Source organism: Sugiyamaella lignohabitans, chromosome A, assembly GCF_001640025.1.
Source record: "Sugiyamaella lignohabitans strain CBS 10342 chromosome A, complete sequence".
NCBI classification, from domain to species: Eukaryota; Fungi; Ascomycota; class Dipodascomycetes; order Dipodascales; family Trichomonascaceae; genus Sugiyamaella; species Sugiyamaella lignohabitans.
Genome location: NC_031672.1, coordinates 704,758 through 725,046, shown reverse-complemented (window position 1 = coordinate 725,046; position 20,289 = coordinate 704,758). Strand labels below are relative to the sequence as shown.

The window sequence follows — 20,289 nt, the reverse complement described above, 5'->3', positions numbered from 1 at the left end:
AGCTAAATTAACCAGCTAATTAGCTTGGTTAGTTATAGTCTCGATCCACTGTACGTCGTTGTTAGTATTAACATTTGATGAAACGCACAACCGTTTAGGACCCGGTCAGATGCAGGAAGCGGGGTAAGAAAAATAATAGTAAAAGGAAAATCAAAAACATATGCTGCTGGTGGTCAAATGTGGGGTGATGTATGGTATCTTGCATCAGAAATAATCCCTCAAAATAAAATGCATAGTCCTTTTCTTCACCACATGAACTGCCGGTATATTCAGCGGCTGATCGAGCTGTTGAAACAAAACTACAAAAATAAGAATGCTTACCTTGTTTAAAGTCAGTTGTTACGGACCAATTGATCTGACACTGATATGACGTGGTTCCAGAACAAGTATACTGCGTTTGTCGTGTAGCTATGGTGGTAATAGCTGATGTGCTAGTTGTAGTAGTACCAGGTGTTTTGTAAAATCGCTATAGCTGTAGTTGTGGTTCTAGCAATAGTCGTAGCAATAGTTGTAACTGCAGTTTCAATCGTTCTAATACTGTTTTAACAGAATTGGCTGCAATTCCCACAGTCGTAATGGTGTGTGACTTTAGCTGCTGGCAGCGTTAGTAGCCTATAATTGCACCAAGTTCACTCTGCTACAGCAGTTACAGTTACAGGAGCAGAAAAGACAAATCCAACCAGGGTTCTCCAAATCGAATTATAACTAGTAGAGCGTCACTATTGTCTGCAGACCTAATTATCTCTCAGACAGTGGTATTATTGCCGACCAAAACAACCCGTCTACACGGTCACCTTCAAATTACCACAACCAAATAAAACGTAGTACCTTTCGACAGTGGTTCACAGAGCCAAGTCGTCTTTTTTATTTTATTTTATTCTTTTGGCAATATTAAAAATAAAAAAGCGACAGCTACCAACCCAAGCTCTTTTCTCGACTTTCAACCAGTCGTATTTGTAACCTGTGCCGCGTAACAAGTGACCTGACCAACAGTAAGAAACAAACACACCCACAGAGAGACTACTTCACACACAAATCAAACACAATAATAGCAAAAGCAGGACTTGAATTCGCTGGCTAACTGCTAAGCAGCAAATGACCTGCTAAACAGCTAAGGGTCCAAAATACAGATCAAGTCAGTCAAAAGTAGAACAGAGTCAGAAACCAGGATTCACTATTCGATCTCTGAGGGGTATTATATCCCTATTCTTATGTACCAGTACCCTACTGCTTATAGAGGGGTAGAGGGGGGGCATGCATTTGCCAGCGTGCTCACACCAACCTGCAAGTGCACGTACGAAATGCACCCTGAAATAACTCACTGCACCTGGTATTAACTGATTTAGATGAGATCAGATTAGACCGGTAAATTAACACGTACTTCTGTAATGTTTGGTTTTTGAACCTTACTGTACTGCTTGCCTACCGTGCACACTTGACTGCTTGCCGACTCGCCTGCGGTACACACGCTTGACAGCTTGTCTGCTTGCCTGCTTGCCTGCTTGTTACTAGTCAAATCACTCGCCAACAAAGGCTAATAAAAATATAAAATGAAAAAAAAAAAAAAAATAGAAAGATGCAAGCGGGATAGAGAGAAGACGAGACCGAAATAGTGTACAGACCAGTAGAAAGTGAAGAGAGAATAAAATTTAGAAAATCAATAAAATCGACGAATAGGATAGAGAGCAGGGATAGACCGTAATAAGAGAGCAGAAGTAGTAACAGAAATAGAACCAAAAAAAATAAAAATAAAAAAAAAAGAAAAAAAATAATAGTTCAGAAGATTGACGTTGACTGGCTGGAAAAGATGATGACGTTGTTTTAGCTAATATAGCTTGGTAGCTAGCGGTTTGTACAGTTCACTTAGAGAGACAGAGAGAGAGAATGACTCTGAGGGTACGCTACACCGGTATGGGATGCAGAACTCAATGGGGTAAAAGTTTAATCAGTAGACAGCATGCAGTAGTGGGTGATGCTGGTCAGGTCAACTGTCGGTTATATTTGGTATGTCACGTAATTGGTCTAGTTAGTCAGTATTATGGGTGTTGAGGATTACGTATGACTTCCTTTCACAATAGCAATTAGGCGCATGAACATTACCTAGTAATAGTATCAAACATACGTGCTTAACAAAATATACTCTCCAGAACTAACCTTGGTCCGTAATACTCTCTTCTACCTACTGGTGGGTAATAGTTTGATTTGCAAATGGTAATCACTCCACCACTGATTTACTATTATCCGCCGCTCATTCACTACTATTCCAGTATATGAGTATGATATTCATAGCTCGAATCACCAGCCTAAAAACAGAATCAGTCCATCTCTCCATCAGTCAATCAATCAATCACAATGCTAGACCGGTTCACTGTCCCGAGCTTGGTCGGCACGTCTATCCCCCCTATATCGGTCACCATGGCTATCGATTAGGCTACTCTGGCATGCTTCTGCACGGACCTGCGAGTTATTTTAAACATCAAACATGGATCTGCGTCACCTACAGGCTGGTCATGCACATGTAAAGGGTTAACTATCGGCATGGAAAGCCCTAAAATCAAGAGAATGAGTTCAAGCTCTAAGCCAAGATTCAAGGCGGTGCGTGCAGAGCCATCGTCATCCATGCCAGCTGCCCGTCTGATCCTTAGATTAACCCCTAAATTGGCTAGTGGGTATCGATAACATTGACGGTACTGACAGACAAGCTAGCTTTTCTTCGCTTACTACTGCTAAACAAAGCCCTTAGCTTCTGCTGCTGATGCTGCTGCTACTCCTACTACTACCACAGATGCTGCTGCTGATGCTGATACTGATGCGGATGCCACAGCTACTGCTACTGCTGCATACCCGCTCTGCACCTGTATCCGCCATAGTCCCATCCCATCCCCTGCAATCCATTCTCCGACTTTTCCCATTGCCGTTTCGCAGCTCCATACTCTACCCTCACCTGCTCGCCCGCCTGTCGATTGGTTGGTCCAAACTCTGTATCCAAACACACTCGCATTCCCACTCACACCCACACTCATCCACAGCGGACACCCACAGCTCCAACACTCTCCAGCCTGCTACAACTCCGCTCGCTACCCCTGTTCGGAACAAGTCTGCATCTGGCCCTGCACGGCACGTCCAATAATCCTTCGTCCCCTTCCCACCATAACCACTCTATCCCGCATTTCGCTGTTTCACCATTGTACCTCTAACCCCCTTTCTGTACTCCTGAACTCCTCTTGCCTAAAACTCACCTCAGAATCAGTCTGCCTGTCAAGCTCGCTAGACTGTTAGCGCGTTTAACTATCGGGGGCTCTTCTGCCTCCGGCGGCTGGGGCGCTGCCCCAGACCCCGTTGTGCTCGCTTCGCGAGCAGCCTGAACCATCCAGGGACGATTGAGACTGGTTGGTGCTAGGTCTAGAACCACTGGCATGCAACTTTTCACTTACGGCACTGTATCAATGTCAAAAAAAAACTTGGCGACAAACGACGACCCCTGTGGTGCCATCGGAACTGCTGTTCTTTATATGGACCGGCCCTGCCAACCTTAATTGGCACCCACCCCTGTTTATTTTGGCACCTCTGTATCTGCGGCATCACTGCCAACCGATAGGCACATATGACGTCGTCCATGCCAGGTACAGCGCTTATCATGCCTTGCCCGCCGATCTCCCCCCTGGCGGGGTAGGGGGACCTGCCTCCGGCGGCTGGGGCGCTGCCCCAGACCCGTGGCTCCTGCTTCGCAGGAGTTTTGCTGGAACCGTGGAAGAGACGACTCGAGCGCAGCGAGAGGAGCCGCGGGGTCTGGGGCGGAGCCCCAGCCGCCGGAGGCAGTGTGACTGGTGGGGTTATGCCTTGGAAATGGTGGGATCTGCTGTTCTTGTTTCTCAGGAGGTGAATTGGTTCGTTTATAAACACCTCAATCGTTAAAATCGCCGTTGGAATGAACTTGAGATGTTCTTGTAGTCGGTGTTCGGTAGCGCGATAGAAGTTTTTTGATCAGAATCGGTGCCGTTTGCTCTCCTGCTATAACGGAAAAAAACATTCAAAAGAATTTAGCTGGTTAGGAGTTTTTCGACGGTCAAGTTGTGCTCTCAGCAGCATCACACTTCTGCGATCGATTGTGCCTGACGATCAGTGACGGTCGTCCATTTTCTGCCACTACTCTGTATAAGAGTGCAGATCGTTGCCCTGATAACTTATCTGGTTTAAAATGCCCCTGGAACCTGTGTTGTGCTGTACTAACACTATCTTTATAGTACTTTTCTTATTACATATACGGGTACTATAGATCGTTAATCATTTTTCACAAATTTGATTTTATGGAACTCCTCTACTATCAAAGTCACTATCTGCAAGACTCACATACCCAATGCTCTCATATCACACTATCTAAGGTACAGTGGTCGTGGAGACTTTAGTTTGGCAGCATCAGTCCCAAACACCCTAACTGCTGCTTCACAGAAAACCCTGTCGACAGTAGACGCTCCGACTCGAGCGCAGCGAGAGGAGCAACCAGGGTCTGGGGCGGAGCCCCAGCCGCCGGAGGCAATACCCCCCGCTAAGGATTCCACGGGGCAAGTCGGGCGGCGGATCTGGAGACAGAGTCTGGTAGCGGAGTGAGTTGGGTGATGGATACAATTGTGTATTATATTCGTCTTGCTGGTGCAACGTTCGGCCAGCGGTGCATAGAACTGCATGTTACCGAGCATTTGGAGGGCCGGCAGCAGATGGCCGATGGCAGTGGAAAAAAAAAGTGGCGAGTGGAACATCACCAGAAAGGACTAAACTCGGCCGACTTCGAACTCCAGTCACCCCACCAAGCTCGCGAAGCGAGCACAACCAGGTCTGGGCGGAGCCCAGCCGCCGGAGGCATGTCCTCACGAGACTCTTATCTCAAGATGAAATAACATGTCTCTTTTTGGTACATTCCCAACGGGCAGTTGCAAACGCATGCACGTGAGTGGCTTCCTGTTTAGGCAGTAAACCCTGGATTATGCTGCGGCTGGATCCTAATTGGTGAATAGTCGGCAGTATGATCTCTCTCTCGGGTGTTTTTATTTGTATGATGATAAGACTGAGACATATCTAGGGTTGTTGATTGTTGCAATATATACAGACAATCTGGATTCCCGAGTTTTTTCTTTCCTTAACGATTGTTCTTTTGTTGGTAATACCTTTTTTTGAAGGATCTTACGGTTTAAGAGACTGGTACTGAGACAGTCTTCCCACTCCCGAGTAGGATTTATTATATTAGTACCCGTTGATTCATTAGAGTTTGTAGCTCTATCTGGAGAAGGTTAGGTGCCCACGGTGATCACTGTAATTTGTTTCACGGACCGTCTGTGTCGTGGTATCAGTTTTTACGGGAGTTGTGGCACTTTTTCAAGTGTTTGTAGATACAGTTGGCTGTGATCTGGATAAGAGCAGCTTTTTGGTTGGTAGCTTGATCTCAGAAGTTGGAAAAAAAGACTGAGATCAGGGTTGGTTGATCTACAATTTAAGTTCATTTAGAGTGTTGCTGCTATTGATCTGGGTAGCAATTGAGCTGTGTAAAGACTCTTCTTATTTAAACAGACTTATCTTTTTACACTCAGTTAGTTTATCTGCCTGGTTGGATTCTACTTGCTGTTAGTGATTTGGAAGTTATTTGTTCAAGATGAAGCTGTCGGGTCTGTTTCAGAGCTCTAAACCCCTGGTGACCGCGCTGTATATTCTGCTGGTGACTATTGGACCAACCTCGGCAGGGGATGTCGACCCATCTCCATCGACTACTATTATCGATATCTTATCAGCATCGCCAGAATATTCGATTCTACTGCATTATTTACAGAAACATGGGTTGGTCAATCTGATAAACCAGTCACGAAACTCGACTCTGCTGGCTCCAGTGAATAGTGCTTTCTACCAGCTGGAAGAAGACGGTGCTACTGTCACCAAGGACCTGCTGCTATATCATTTCCTGAATGGAACGGTGGTTTCTGACAATGTGACATCAGATGTGGTTCTTCAGAGCCATCTGAGTAAACGACTGTATGAAGCGTGGGATGACGATGAGGACGAGCATGACAGGGAAGGTGAGGAAGAGTTGAAAGATGGTATTCCCGTTGTCATTTCTCCTGATTCCAGTCATGATTCTGACGACGATGGTATTGGTCTCAAAGTAAACGGCCAGGCCACTGTCGTTGAGTTGGATCAGATGGCCGGTTATCATCGAGGCGTAGTTCAAGGTGTTGACAGCTTACTTTCGATCCCGCCCACTCTGTGTGAAGTCATTGAAGCGAAATCTAGGAAACATAGCTTTTTCAGTGAACTTTTCTCATTAGAATACAACTGTGATTCTTCTCGGAAAAAGCAGACTAAGCTAAGAAAGAATCTTGTCACATTACTAGTGCCCAATGACAATGCCTTTGACAAGTTTATCGACGTCGAAAAGGACTATCTATTATCCGCCAGTGCCAAAGCCGACCGAGAAATCCTGATTAATCGACACACTATCGATCATTTATTAAAGCCTCAAGCTATACAGACCTCTATCGAGCCTCGACACCGCTCGGAAAGAAGTTCTGGAGAAATGACTGCCGTCACTGCTGATGGGACTGTCCTTAAATTTGATCGCGACTATATCATCAACTCGACTTTCAACCCCGACGAAGTAAACATATTGACCCGTGATGGCATCATCTATACCTACGATTCTTTGCTGTCCACTCGTCAAGATGCATCTTCAAAGGTGGTTGAATTCAACCCTGAAAAGTACTTGCATGGCCTTGGTGCAGACCTGTTTGTCGAGGAAACGTATCTGCGAGGACTTCAGTCTCTTATTGACGGAACTGAAACCGAACCTCAATCCATTTTTGTGTATCCCATCGGCACCAGTGAAACTAATAGTCACCCCAATATCAAATACCATATTGTCAAAGGAGCTAATGCCCTCGAAGATCTCGACACCCGTGGAACATATCTGCTAACGTCAAAACTATCATCTCATCGAATGGGGGACTACTACCAGAAAATCAAGGCAATAGTATCTTCTGAAGGCACCATTAGCCTGAATTCTCAACTGGTGCTCACTTCAGATTATAATGTTGGTAACACTTCGATCTACCTGTTAGAGGGCGATCTAGACGTGCCTCCATCTCTTGCCTTTGCATTAGGACCCTTTTTTCAGTCCTCATTTTCAGTAGCTTTTCTCGAGTCGACAGGACTGATCTCTCCACCCAAGAACGATCCCCCAAGAACGTACCTCGTCCCCTCACGTCGAGCTTGGGAAAACCAGATTCTGCTAAAACTTTATCTTCAATCCAACCATACTGCTCTCAGAGCTGTTTTTGAGTCGCTTATTTTTGAGACTCCTGTGTACAGTAACGAAAAACCAAGAGTCGTTGAGTCTTTGGACGGCACCAAGTCCAAGCTCAGCGTATTTAGTGGTGGTGAGGGTCGCCATAACGGCCCATACATCGCACGTGTCAATAACACTTCCTATGACATTGATGCTGAAGACATTCTATTCAACTCGGGTGTTGCCCACTCTATCGACCAATTGTCCATTCCAAAGCACGTCGAGGTTTCTCCACATGATCTCATTATTGCTGGTGACAGAAAAGACTTTGTAGACCTATTAAAAGCAAGAAACATGTCCCACATTCTGGATCGCAATGAAAGTTATACTATCCTGGTCCCGAACATGGACCAACTCGCTGATAACGGCTACTATGCCAACTCCAGCAAAACTGACAGACTACTATCTCTCCATATCCTCCCCGACAACCCCATCAATACCCTGTTTGCTGGAGAAGCTATTCCAACTTTGGATGAGGATGTCCAACTTTCTGGTCGCAATGTCACTGAGAACTTCCATATCCTCTCTATCGTGGACGGTACTGGTCAAGAGACATATGTTGTAAGCCGTGGCGATGCTCAAAACCACGAATTTGGAAAACACTCGACTGTGTTGTTCCTTGACAGATATATCTCGCCTGACTGGGTTCACACACCACTTATCCGACCTCCATACAGACTCAAGACCCACGTTGCAATTCTCATTGGCGCTGCTTTAGGACTAATTCTGGCTGCTACCAGTATCGTCACTTGTCTGTACGCATTTGTTGGCACCCGTAAAGCCACGGATCCCGAGAATGACGAACATCGGCCTCTTCTACGCGATCGTACTACCTCTCCTTCAGGACGGAGTACTCGTAGTGCTCGCAGTAACCGCAGTCGCCGTGACAGCAACAACGGTGCCAGCGATGTTGACGGTACTTCTCCTAATTCCACCTCCAACAATTTCTACTCCACTATAAGTAGCAATAGCAGCATCAACCCCATCGCAACAGGGCATGTCAACGAGCATCGTGAGTTTGGCCGCCACCTCAACCTCCCGAGCCCATAACACCTGCCTGTCATGAACAATACCTTCCATTTTTAATTGAAATTATTTTGCATTGAATATAGCCCCATTCTGCCTCCGGCGGCTGGGGCTCCGCCCCAGACCCCGCTGCTCCTCTCGCTGCGCTCGAGTCGTTACGTCGAGGGTCTCTGAATCCGCGAAATAGCAGCAGCAGTTTTTCTTATTTACTATCCCAATGTAGCCCAACTGGTAGGTTAGCAGTATTAGATCTGGCAATAAATGATCCAAATCACAATCCCGCTGGCATATTGTCCGCGAAGAGAGCTTAATGGCCACATTTTCGCATTGATAACTCTATCCTGTCATTCATGGGATAATGCTTTACATTATTTGTTTCTCTATTATGCAACCAAGATCAACAGAATGGCTAGACTCACGACTTCATAAAATGAAAAATAGGACCGCAAAAGTCTAGAGTTGATAACGGAGCTATGTACCCCTGAAAATTAACGCAAGATAGCGGTTAGGGTGTAACCCAAGTGAACAAAATTGATCAGTCAGAAACAAGCATCAAATGGAATTTTTCACTCCCATTTATAACTAAAGAACAAGTTATTTTGCTCGAAATTGTTAAAATTGTATCAATTGGGACTGGAGGCCATTAAAAATGTCCGGAGGAAACAGTCTTATCGAGTAAATGCGGGGTTGAACCCTAACCTCCGGGATTATCAGTAAGATATCGGCTCGGCTCGATCTACAGAAGTCAGTTATAATATCCACAGGAATCAAAATCATGGAGATAAACCGTTTGAAATCATTCCAAACAGATGAGTCTGACCATTTATGGACGTCAGTGCCTTATAACAAGCGAGCAGCTGTGTTAATAATACTTTATAGAAATGCTGCTGGCAAGTTACTGACGGTACTGACAGTACGATCGTTCAACATGAGGACATATCCAGGGCAAGCAGCGTTTCCTGGTGGAAGAAGCGACCATCCAAATGAGAATCCATGGAGTACAGCGCTTCGGGAAGCACAAGAAGAGATTGGGTTTGATCCAGCTAGTTATAAATTTCACCAACTTTGCAGTCTTCCATGTTATTTAAGTCGGAACTTTCTAGTCGTGCGTCCATGTGTCTGCTATATCGAACCACTTCACGAAACCTCACCTCCAGTCAGTATAGAACAGATTGTGGCCAAAATGAATGGGGCCGAGGTTCAAATTGCATACGGGCTTGAACTGGAGACGTTCTTCCTGAACGATCCATCCACTCTGAAAGCCAGCGACCCCACTGAATGGGCTGGCCAGCCCTGGGTATACTACGAATACGAAGCACACAGAAACGAGAACTCTGAATGGGTATTCGAAGACCCTACCTCGCGGCTGGCCGAATCCTATGCCAGCAACAGCGTAACAGGACTCACGGCCCAAATCGCCCTCGACTGTGCTCGCGTCGCCTACGGCAGAGACCCCGAGGGTTTCCCCATCATCCCCTCCATTGGCTACGACCTAGCAGTAGCCGACTGTATCAAACTGGGGACGTTCAACAGGAAGCGGATGTGATCTGCTGCCTCCGGCGGCTGGGGCTTTGCCCCAGACCCCCGGCTCCTCTCGCTTCGCTCGAGTCGGGCGCAGGGGATCAGCATTTTCTGATATTTATCTCAATAATCTAACAGATTCTCTGTTAACTTAACGGAGGGGACCGTACGCCCGACTCGAGCGAAGCGAGAGGAGCCAGGGGGTCTGGGGCGCAGCCCCAGCCGCCGGAGGCAGGGCCAGGTCGGTAGAAAAAAATAGAATTACACTGCTAGGACGGGACTATTGTCTCTCGTCTTTCTTGTCATAGGAACGGTCGATGGAGCCTACTAGAATCTTGACCAGCCAGAGAGAGGGCGAGAGGTCAACGCCGATTCTGGCCATTTCGTCTTGCTCGACTTCGAAGTTACTCGTACAGTCGATCATGGGACCCACTTCTCTGTCGTTGTCGAGAGATGCTAGGAAAGCACGGGCTTTGAGATCGTTGCCAACTTGTCCGAATTGCAGGGCAAGTGCACCGGGTCCGTATCTGGTGGATTGCAATTGGTGCTTGGCATTTTTGATAGCATGTTTCAGGGTGCTGGAAGACTCGCCAGCAGGCTCACCATCAGTGATGGTGATAATGAGAACTGGCTTCTGCAGTTGACCTGCAGAAGCTGGTCCGACAACTAATGGATCGAGGACCTTCTTACGCAGATTGGTTCCTAGAGGCGTGAGGCCCTGGAATTTGACATTTTGCATCATCTGACCCACCTGCTGTTCAGAACGAATACCATTTCCTTGGTAGTTGTTGTTCATGAACCGCACCTCAATTCCATTTGTATCAAATAACGAGGCCGCAAAAGATACTCTGTGGAGGATCAGTTTCAGATCGTCAATACGTTCACCTTTCTCTTCGAATGCCATTGAACCCGAATCATCAACATATAGCACGATATCATACAGAGCTAATCGGACAAGGTCACGGGCAATCTCCATGGGAATGTCCCAGGTTTGAGCCAATTGTTGAACTTGGCCTGAAACACTGGCAGCGACTTGTTGCAGCCTTTGAGGAGGGTAGAAGGCTTCAAGACGGTTTTCTCGAACAGCAGCTTCAAGAATTGAGTAATAACCACCAGCCTGTCCGGCCGGACCGCCGCCATAGCTGGCAGCCCCGTATCCAGCAGCGGCTCCAAGAGCAGCTCCAGCAGCAGCCGCTCCATATCCACCGGGTCCAGGTTGACCATAACCAGGTTGTTGTTGACTAGGATATCCAGGTTGTTGTTGACTAGGATATCCAGGATGTTGTTGACTAGGAGGATATCCATGACTGGGCTGTTGTTGACTGGGAGGATATCCATGACCGGGCTGTTGTTGGCTAGGAGGATATCCATGACCGGGCTGTTGTTGACCGGGTGGTGGATAACCGCCAGGTCCAGATTGTTGACTATAACCTTGATTATAGCCTTGAGGCTGACCATAGCCACCAGGAGCAGGAGGACGACCGTAACCGCCTGGTCCACCCGGAGCTCCGCCAGACATGTTAGAAACAGCAGCAGCAACTCCGGCAGCAGCTAATTTACTTGCTAGACCCATTGAATCGAAGTATTCAAAATGAGAGTATCAAAAGAACGGTGGTTTTATTGAGGTTGATGATATCCGTGACAAACAACCCAAGTATGAATAGATTTGACACTGTCAAGACAAGAGCTAATCAGGACAAAATTTCACAAATGCAATTGTGGAACTGGATTTCTACTCAATTGAGTGGCCTTCGGCCCTGCTATATAAGCATCTTAACACAGTAACGCGAACGTTGAAGCCAAGTCACCTCCTGAGATTCTTGGCGCAGCAGAGTCAGAAGGTTCGGGCGCTGCTGCGGAGATCTCCCCCGACATGTGCACCGCCCTTTTATGCTTGTTTAGTCGACAGCTACGATTGTTAGCCCCGATAAAACTTTAGATTCACACCTTATTTACATGCAGGTCGAAATATGCAAGGCATCTTAGATGGAAATCGGCTGTGAACCTTACAGCCTTCAAGCACATGGGAACAGCACTTTAATTTTGTAATACTCGATCTAGAATCCAAGCCAAGGGTTGGTGTACGTTGGGGTGTGAATGCTGCATTTGATTGCCACTTTCGAGAAGACAATGTCTTGTCATTCTAGATAAGGGCTTTCAACTTGCAAATGGCTGGATATTGGTTTGAAAGTAGCTCGGAACTGGCTGAATGCTGGTTTAAAATTGGCTAGGAAATGGTTTGCAATTGTCTTGACATGGTCTTGGGAATTCTCGAGATTTTGTTAACACCATACTCCTCTTTCGGAAACTCCTTCGGCAAAGCTTCTTTTGGTGATAATGATGACTCCATCCGCCACACAAACGTTCACCTGCATTCATCCTTATAGAATGATATAACCGTATAATACTCCAGTAGATCATGCGATAATCCAAAAATTATTAGCGAGGAGTAATGTTTATTTAACATATAGAATATTTAACATGCTCATTTCAGAAATTAAACAATTGCACGGCATGTAAATGTTACCCGGGCTACCCTGGCTATGAGAATTAACCCAAGTAGGGTAACCGGGAAGTTTTATCCGCGAACTCAGAATGCTTTTCTAAAATGAATATTCGAATAAATATAAAAAAGAGTATGCAGTGAGCCATCAGTAGGATGAACTGGGACTGGATCCATTGGCAATTAGAATATCTACAGAGTCTTGTCTAGTAACTATTGTGCACTTGCTCACTTGCCCATTTGTCCATTTGCCAGCTTGCCCACTTGTCTATAACGGCTGCTTCTCTTCTCTCTACACTCCAATTACTGCGTCGACAGTCCTCCTGAATGCTTTCCTCAGGAATAAAATAGTAAACGGGTGTTGGGGTTCAGGGGGGATGTCAGTCGCCGTTTGACATATGCGGCTCATAACGATGTTCGCTAGCTTCACGCAACCTCGGAACATATCGAGCTGCATCTGCATAAAATGGTCTTCTCCACCTTTCAGCTTGATCCTCCTTAAATCAGTATTTTGCTTTAGTACTGATTATTCTGGAAGTGAGCGATTTTGTTTGTAGCTCATGGTATTGTGAACTTCTTCTTACAGGACTTTGGAGCAGAAATATCAAATACCGGAAATTGATTGAACCTTTATTTTGAAACACGGACAGAACGCGTCATTGCCAATAAGTCCAGCGTTTGGAAATCACAATTGGGGTTGTGAGCAAGAGAGCTTGATCATCCTGTCAATTACACTTGTCACCGTTATATAGAAATAAGGGTATATTATCAACCAAACCCAATCATGTTTCAATCAGCATCGAATCTCGTGAAAAGACACAAACGCAAGATCTTGGTGGCCACCGGACTAGTAGCTGGTGGATACTTTGTCATCGATTATGTTAAGAATAAGTTTTTTGAGCTTCAGGATCGACTGGCTACGGAACGCCAGGCTAGAGAGAACCTGAAAAGACGATTTGAGCAGAATCAAGAAGATGCTACATTCACAATCATGGCTCTGTTGCCTAGCCTGGCATCTCAGATCATGGAGAAATATCCAGTAGAAAAAATTACCCAAGAATTGCAAGCAAAGAGAACGGAAAGGATAGCCACTACAGCAGCCATTGCTAACGAGGCTGTCACTAATGGCACACCTAGTCTCAATGATTCTGTACAAACCCTACCTTCTGAAACATCGGGCAACACACCGATACCAGCGAACAGCAGTTCACCAGCTGTTGCTAATGAAGGAAATACAACTAATGCCAGTACTGGGCCATCAGCACCAGCTTCTCTCACTGGATCATGGTCGGTCACTGAAGATGCCGCTCCTGTAGTGAAGAAGACCAAGACCGAATTATGGAGAGATCTTAAAATCAGAAGTATAGCACGTGCCATGACTCTGGTATACTGCAGTGCTTTATTGGTCTTCTTCACGCGCCTTCAGTTAAATATCCTGGGTCGCAAGAATTACGTTGCTTCTGTTATTCACATGGCTGAGTCTAGAACCAAGCAACAGAAACTCGAACAAGAAGAAAATGCCTATGGCGCATATATTTCAGAACCAACTGAAGAGGACTTGGTGAAACTGGCACTCGAAGAGGAAGAAGTCAACATCAACAGAATGTATCTCACATTCAGTTGGTGGCTGTTAAATAAAGGCTGGGCTGCTCTCAGCGAGAGAATCGAAGATGCTGTTACTGATGTCTTTGACTCTGTGAACCCACGTACAGATCTCAGCTTGGCAGAAATTTCTGATCTGATTGGCCAAGTGCAATTTAAAATCGACCACCCTATTAGTGTTCTGGAATCCAACAATTTCATTAATAACTTACTGCCTCCCACTGAACTGGAGTCATATGTACTATCACAAGCTCCTGTCAATCCTGACAACTTGAGTACCCTCAGATCAGCAGATAATGATGAGAATCTCGTGACACCGCCATTGCGTCGCCTTCTCGATGAGACATACGATTTCATCGAATCGCCGAATGCCATTGATGTTATTCAGCGACTTGTTCACAGTGGGCTGACAGTATTTGTGGAGTCCATTTCTACCATATACCCACCAGGTGGTGCCGATGCCGAGCCCAGCAAAGTCAAACTGGCGAGCATTCTTGCCAACGTAACTCGTCAAGGACATGCCCTAGCAGCAGGCAAGCCACTTGATCCTAACGAATACATTCTAGCTATGATCAACGTTCCCGAACTAGATGGCTTCAGCGCCCTCGTGTACTCTAATTTCGGTACATCCAGTGAATAAATAATATTTACACCTATATGCCACGTCCCGACGATAAGCTCCTGCGAAGCAGGAGCCACGGGGTCTGGGGCAGCGCCCCAGCCGCCGGAGGAAAACACAAAACACAACGCACATTAATTATTAGTTTACACGAGATGCATGAAGGCTAGCATTTCTCAAGAGCAAAGCCTTTAATTAGAAATCTGGCAGACAAGATGCAGACGAAGGAGATGGTTGCGGCAATGCCCGCAAACAGCTGAGCATCCAAATAGTCCCCGTTGTCTCTGGTGATAAGAGCTCCGCCAATAGGTCCACCTCCTAGCGTGCCAAATGAAGATATGAAAAAGCTCATTCCCATTCTGGTGCCCATAATAGCCAGATTGGGAGTGAGAGATGCGACACAGCTCGGTGGGATAGACACGTTTGACCCAGAGAAGAACCCAAAGAACAAACAAAATGCAATAATACCACCTATATTATGAACACCTATCCATGCAAATGACAGGACTGCCACTCCGAACGAACAGGGTACCAGTGTGTTAAACGGGCCAATGCGGTCTGCCACTAGATTGGGCAGCAAACGGCCTGCAATAGATGCTGCATTGATAACTGAAGACATATACAAACCAGTAGACTGGCTGTAGCCCAAATGGATCGTGTACGATGGAATGTAGAATAACGGGACATAAATGGACAGGAATCCGAAGAAACAACCAAACGAAAACAGCAGGAATGGAGCGTCTCGCAGCGAGGGAATGTCTATCCATGGCCCGGATCTTCGAGGGGGCAGCCGAGGAATCACGAATGCACATGTCACAATACTGGTACCGAATACTTACAACGTTAGTTTTTGGTAACTGAAAAATGCTAAGTCTGAGATACAGATAACTTACCAGTAAATCCAAGGATTCGCGACGCCCATGGATATCCCACTTCACCTATGAGCTTGTTCACCATAATTGGGTATATAACACCTCCCAGCGAGCTGGATTATTTGTTAGATTTACTGGTTGTAGGTGTGCCTCCGGCGGCTGGGGCTCTGCCCCAGACCCCGTAGCTCCTCTCGCTGCGCTCGAGTCGTTCCGTGAGGGGAGGACAGTGTGAAATGCTTACCTTCCACTGGCGGTGATGCCAATGGCCATAGAACGCTTGGTGGAAAAGTACTGTGCTACTATGGCCACCGTGACCTGGAATAGCAAATTCGCACCAATTCCGATGCAAAATCCTTGTGCTAGAAGCACCTGGTAATAGGTGGTGGCCAGACTTGTCATCATATAGCCAAAGGATACCATGAATGATCCCGCAAAGATCATGTACCTGCCATATCCACTATCTGTCAATCGTCCGCTCTAAATCTTGTTAGTCATATTCCGAAATTATGGTTCATTATTCTTCGTCAGTAATGAAAATCAGAAGACACCAACTCGAGGAACGCCTGTACCATTTGCACTTACAATAATACCAGTTGAAACAATAATAAAACCTTGGATAGCTCCGATCCACGAAATTGCCGAGTCACTCTCATTTTTCAGCAGATTCGTACTATAATAAGCTTGGAATGATCCAAATGCATTTACTACTCCCCATGAATTGAACAATGCGAAAAATCCTCCGGCCACAACTAGCCATGCTTTGAGTCCGCCATTAGGAGGAGGTCCTACCAATGGAGGGGCTGTTACTGGAGCCGAAATTTGTTCATCCTTTGACTCAGCTTGATCTGGTTGTACCACTTCACTCGATTCAAATGGCGGCTTCGCAGATTCAAAGGTCTTCCCTTTATCGAAATTCCTCTCCGACGCTTCGATGTCAGAAATATCGTTCTCACTTGTACCAGTTCCAGATCCAGCTAAGCCAGACTCCAAGCCTCCTAACCCATCCATATCTGTTTCTTTCTTTTCACTACCACCCCATGTTGAAGTTTTCATTTTCTCGACTTCTTCCGATACGGGCTTAGCTGTCATTGATTAAGGAATGTGTTTATTATTAACAGATTTGTATTCTAGTACCATTCATTAGCCTGAAAACGTGATAACTTGTCTGACTTTGGACAGTCAATTCAAAAAACAATTTTCAGAGAAAAGAACAATTCTTCGAAATGAAAATTCGAATCAAATCCAATATCTAAATATTTTGAAACACAGTTACCTCAATCAGTCATAAATCAAGCAGCGACCTAAAGCACCAGCCAGGGTCTTATTTATATGCAGAATAAGCTATTCAGGATATGCACGGTTGTTAAGGTTTGATACCGGTAATATTATCTCCGCGGGGATCACTCAAGTTGACTATGATAATAGCAAGTGCAAGAGTACAAAGGGCTCAGATAATGACTAAGATAAATATTTAAGATCAGGATTTAGGACTCATCACTAAGGTCTGCTTCTTTTGTTATAACTCCGGCTGATTTGTAATGCCCCTTGCTAGTTCCATTCATCTGACCCCTTTCTGTAGGCGACCGTTACGATGCTCCACAATCAGATGGTTTAGGGTTATCGGATGCTCGATCCGAATTAGGATACCCCACTTTCTCACGCCCCCACTATAAAACTGTTTATCCGTCAACATATCTGATGAAGATCTATCTCGTTCTCGTGTGTCGGTGTCCCGATGACAGAAAATCATAAATACATTCGGTTATAAACATTAACATTACCCGGTACATTTTGCCAATTAGATATATTTACGTGCCACTGAGGCAAGGTGGTGCTCTATTATCGGTTCCAGAATCGCAGAATGTGCACCCTTGGTTAGCCGGAATCACGACGACTCAAGCGCAGCGAGAGGAGCTACGGGGTCTGGGGCGGAGCCCCAGCTGTCGGAGGCAGGGTATTCTTGACACCAGGTAGTCACGTGCATGCCGCTGCATTTGTTCCCCTGATATTACCGTATGTAGCAGGCGTGCTAGAGGCTCAATAATAGCCAGTAACAGTAATATTTTTAAAATTTTTCCCGAACTTCTTTTTAAAATCACCCTTCAATAGTGCCCACTCTTGCATAGCAAATGGGATCCTAATGTTGCAAGTTTCCTGTCAACACTCGGTCATTGTATTGCTTTGGCATCTACGTCTCAAGCTTCAGATTTTTCCCTAACACGATTGCTACTATCTCAAAGTAATAGGACCGATCCGAGTTTGTCGTTGATCCTACCTCAGCACTAGGACAAAATGTAAGATGCTCTCCCATGGGTCCAGTAGCAGGAGTAACTATTAAAAGTAACTTAAATAGATTAAATTAAATTAAATAAAAAATAAATAAATAAAATGCGGGCATGGCATGCAATACCGTTAGCTATTCTCTGGCACTTGCAGCAGCCTCGGCAGCGGCTTCTTTAGCAGCCTTCTTCTTGGCTCTCACTACTGCCTTTTTGTTGCTTTTCTTTTTTGGAGGAGCTTCTGAGCTGCTCTTAGCAGCCCTTTTCTTGGGAGCTGTGGTATCGACATCTCTTTCCTCAGCTTTCCCTTCTTTGTCGTCTTCTTTGTCCTTTGTTTCATCTCCATCGAGTCTGGTATGCTTTCCAGAGAACACCACCTCGGTCTTATCATTGCTGTCACTGAGAGCATTCTGAATAAACCGATTAGCGGCCTCTTTGTCCACCACCCGCGCTCGCTGGGGTTTCTTAACGGGTTCTCCAGTCTGTTCCTTGACCTTGTTCATATAAGACTTGACTCTCTCGAGCTCATTCATAATAGGGTGGCCAGCGGTATTGGTTCCAGTCGACTTCAAATGTGCTATCCGCGTTAGAAGAGATTCCGGGGTTGTCACGTTGCCTCCGGCGGCTGGGGCTCCGCCCCAGACCCCGTGGCTCCTGCTTCGCAGGAGATTGCGGGACCGTCGACGGACCGACTCGAGCGCAGCGAGAGGAGCAGCGGGGTCTGGGGCGGAGCAGCGGGGTCTGGGGCGGAGCCCCAGCCGCCGGAGGCACCGAGGGCAACAGAAACGGACTTACAGAACAACAGAGCGTCCAAAGTATAGGCCAGCAGGACGTAGAGGTTTGCTTGCTCAGCGTGGCCGGGCAGGGAGGCCGCCAGTTGGGTGAGATCCTGGTCCAGCAGCGGACTGAGAATCTCCTCTAAACCATCGATGCTTTCCGATAATGCGCCTACAAGCGACTGCAGTACTGGTACTGTTTCCATTTGTATGTGTGTACTGGAAAGAGACGATTGAAACAGTTCGTTGTACTGGTGGTGCAGTTGATATTTAATGTCGTCTATAGATTAAAGTGGTGAAGAGAAAAAAGTTCACTGGTGCACAGCCGTGCGATATTCGATATCGGCCTGCAGCTGGCTCAACGGGTGGTGGGATTTGCAGTGAGGGAGAGCCGAGTATGGGGTTTGATCACACCAGGGTTATCTCAAGTTCTAGGAAAGTTAAGACTAAAGAAAGGTCGTACTTCTGTTATTATTGACAGTTTTTAGGGGTTTTTGGGTGGTGTATAAGGGTAAGGTTGGGATGCTCAATTTACCCCTGAGATGGTTCGTTTATCTCTAAATAGCCGCAGCTCGGGCTGATAGGCAACATTGCATGACGCAAATAATGGATTGGCATCATCATCGAGGCAAAAATAAAAAGTAACCAAACATAACTCAAACGGCAGGAAGGTTATTGCTACAAGACAAACACTTGGCGTGAGTCAGAGACAAAGTTGACTGTTAATCGACACAACCGAGATTTTGAGTAGAAATTTGCTGAATGATATTCATCGCTGAATCAAAATAAAGTAGAAAGTAACTGGACTGAGTGACTGGTAGTGTGATTATTGGATTATTGAATTCAGTTGGAAGAGGACTCTGATGCAGCTGAACATTTAGAACATATTTCACTTTGCAACAACAAACTGGGTTGCCTGTAGAATACAATTGAAGGAACAGGTTGATCAGGTTGTCAATTAATCTTCTTGACAGAAAATACAGAGTAAACAGACAAGCCGTTTGTTAGGTAATTTTGCTGATAGTACTGATTAGTACCAATTAGCGACAGAGAGTTGTTATAAGCGATATTCCTCATAGATTCAGTTCAGCAATCAAGCTGATCAGATAAAAATAAACAAAAAAAAAACGAGGAAAGTAACGAGTGGAATAGGAAAAGGAGAAAGATTTTACCCACGGATATAGCTGTTAGACTTAGCGCTATAAACTAGCAATTGCGTATATCAGCATTAGAATTTGAGTAGTGTATCGACAGGAAACGGTGCGGGAACGGCGCTAAAAAATATTGACTTTGGTATCTATCACCACGCAGTTATGTAAGTATAAAATGATTCATGGTTGTTTAAAGGAAAATAGCATGAGATTTATTGGCCGGCTATAGGCTATTCTATATACAATAGTAAGCAGTTTGTGGTGCAGCAGTAGCCACGCGGACTTCCGTCAGAAAATCAGTCCGTGTCTATCAGGCTTTATTTGCTGGTCAGGAATTCTCAGCACGTGAGCACAATTAATATAGCATTGACTACAAATACTGGCTATCTATAAAGGTCTACGAATTCGTAAGCAGAGTCCATGTCAGAAACATTTGTGAAATCACAGCCAAAGTCAACAACCTAAGTCAACAGCCAAATCAACAGCCAAAAAATCAATAGCCCCATTAGACAAGATGAGCCAGCAGATGAGCCACAGCAACAGCAGCAGCAGACGGAACCGCTGGCTCGAGGGGTGCATTGAGTCTGCAGCGACACGGCCTGCATTTTTTCGC

The 20,289-nt window shown here is 45.7% G+C and overlaps 6 protein-coding genes across 6 annotated transcripts; 3 read left to right on the top strand and 3 right to left on the bottom strand.

Moving 5' to 3' along the window:
- Positions 1-5,644: 5,644 nt before the first annotated feature.
- AWJ20_225 (uncharacterized protein) lies at positions 5,645-8,377 on the top strand (the record flags this gene model as incomplete). The annotated part of the gene is made up of 1 exon (XM_018879182.1): positions 5,645-8,377. One exon carries the CDS (start codon positions 5,645-5,647, stop codon positions 8,375-8,377), a length of 2,733 nt encoding a protein of 910 aa, XP_018734474.1.
- Positions 8,378-9,128: 751 nt separating this feature from the next.
- On the top strand, positions 9,129-9,899 carry PCD1 (Pcd1p; the record flags this gene model as incomplete). Its single annotated transcript, XM_018879171.1, has 1 exon — positions 9,129-9,899. One exon carries the CDS (start codon positions 9,129-9,131, stop codon positions 9,897-9,899), a length of 771 nt encoding a protein of 256 aa, XP_018734473.1.
- A 255-nt stretch (positions 9,900-10,154) lies between these two features.
- Positions 10,155-11,447, bottom strand: AWJ20_223 (uncharacterized protein; the record flags this gene model as incomplete). The annotated part of the gene is made up of 1 exon (XM_018879160.1): positions 10,155-11,447. One exon carries the CDS (start codon positions 11,445-11,447, stop codon positions 10,155-10,157), a length of 1,293 nt encoding a protein of 430 aa, XP_018734472.1.
- A 1,714-nt stretch (positions 11,448-13,161) lies between these two features.
- On the top strand, positions 13,162-14,619 carry PEX3 (Pex3p; the record flags this gene model as incomplete). Its single annotated transcript, XM_018879149.1, has 1 exon — positions 13,162-14,619. The coding sequence occupies one exon, from the start codon at positions 13,162-13,164 to the stop codon at positions 14,617-14,619; it is 1,458 nt and encodes a 485-aa protein (XP_018734471.1).
- A 1,388-nt stretch (positions 14,620-16,007) lies between these two features.
- AWJ20_221 (uncharacterized protein) lies at positions 16,008-16,559 on the bottom strand (the record flags this gene model as incomplete). The annotated part of the gene is made up of 1 exon (XM_018879138.1): positions 16,008-16,559. The coding sequence occupies one exon, from the start codon at positions 16,557-16,559 to the stop codon at positions 16,008-16,010; it is 552 nt and encodes a 183-aa protein (XP_018734470.1).
- Positions 16,560-17,886: 1,327 nt separating this feature from the next.
- AWJ20_220 (DNA-binding protein C1D) lies at positions 17,887-18,282 on the bottom strand (the record flags this gene model as incomplete). Its single annotated transcript, XM_018879128.1, has 1 exon — positions 17,887-18,282. One exon carries the CDS (start codon positions 18,280-18,282, stop codon positions 17,887-17,889), a length of 396 nt encoding a protein of 131 aa, XP_018734469.1.
- Between the last annotated feature and the right edge of the window lie 2,007 nt (positions 18,283-20,289).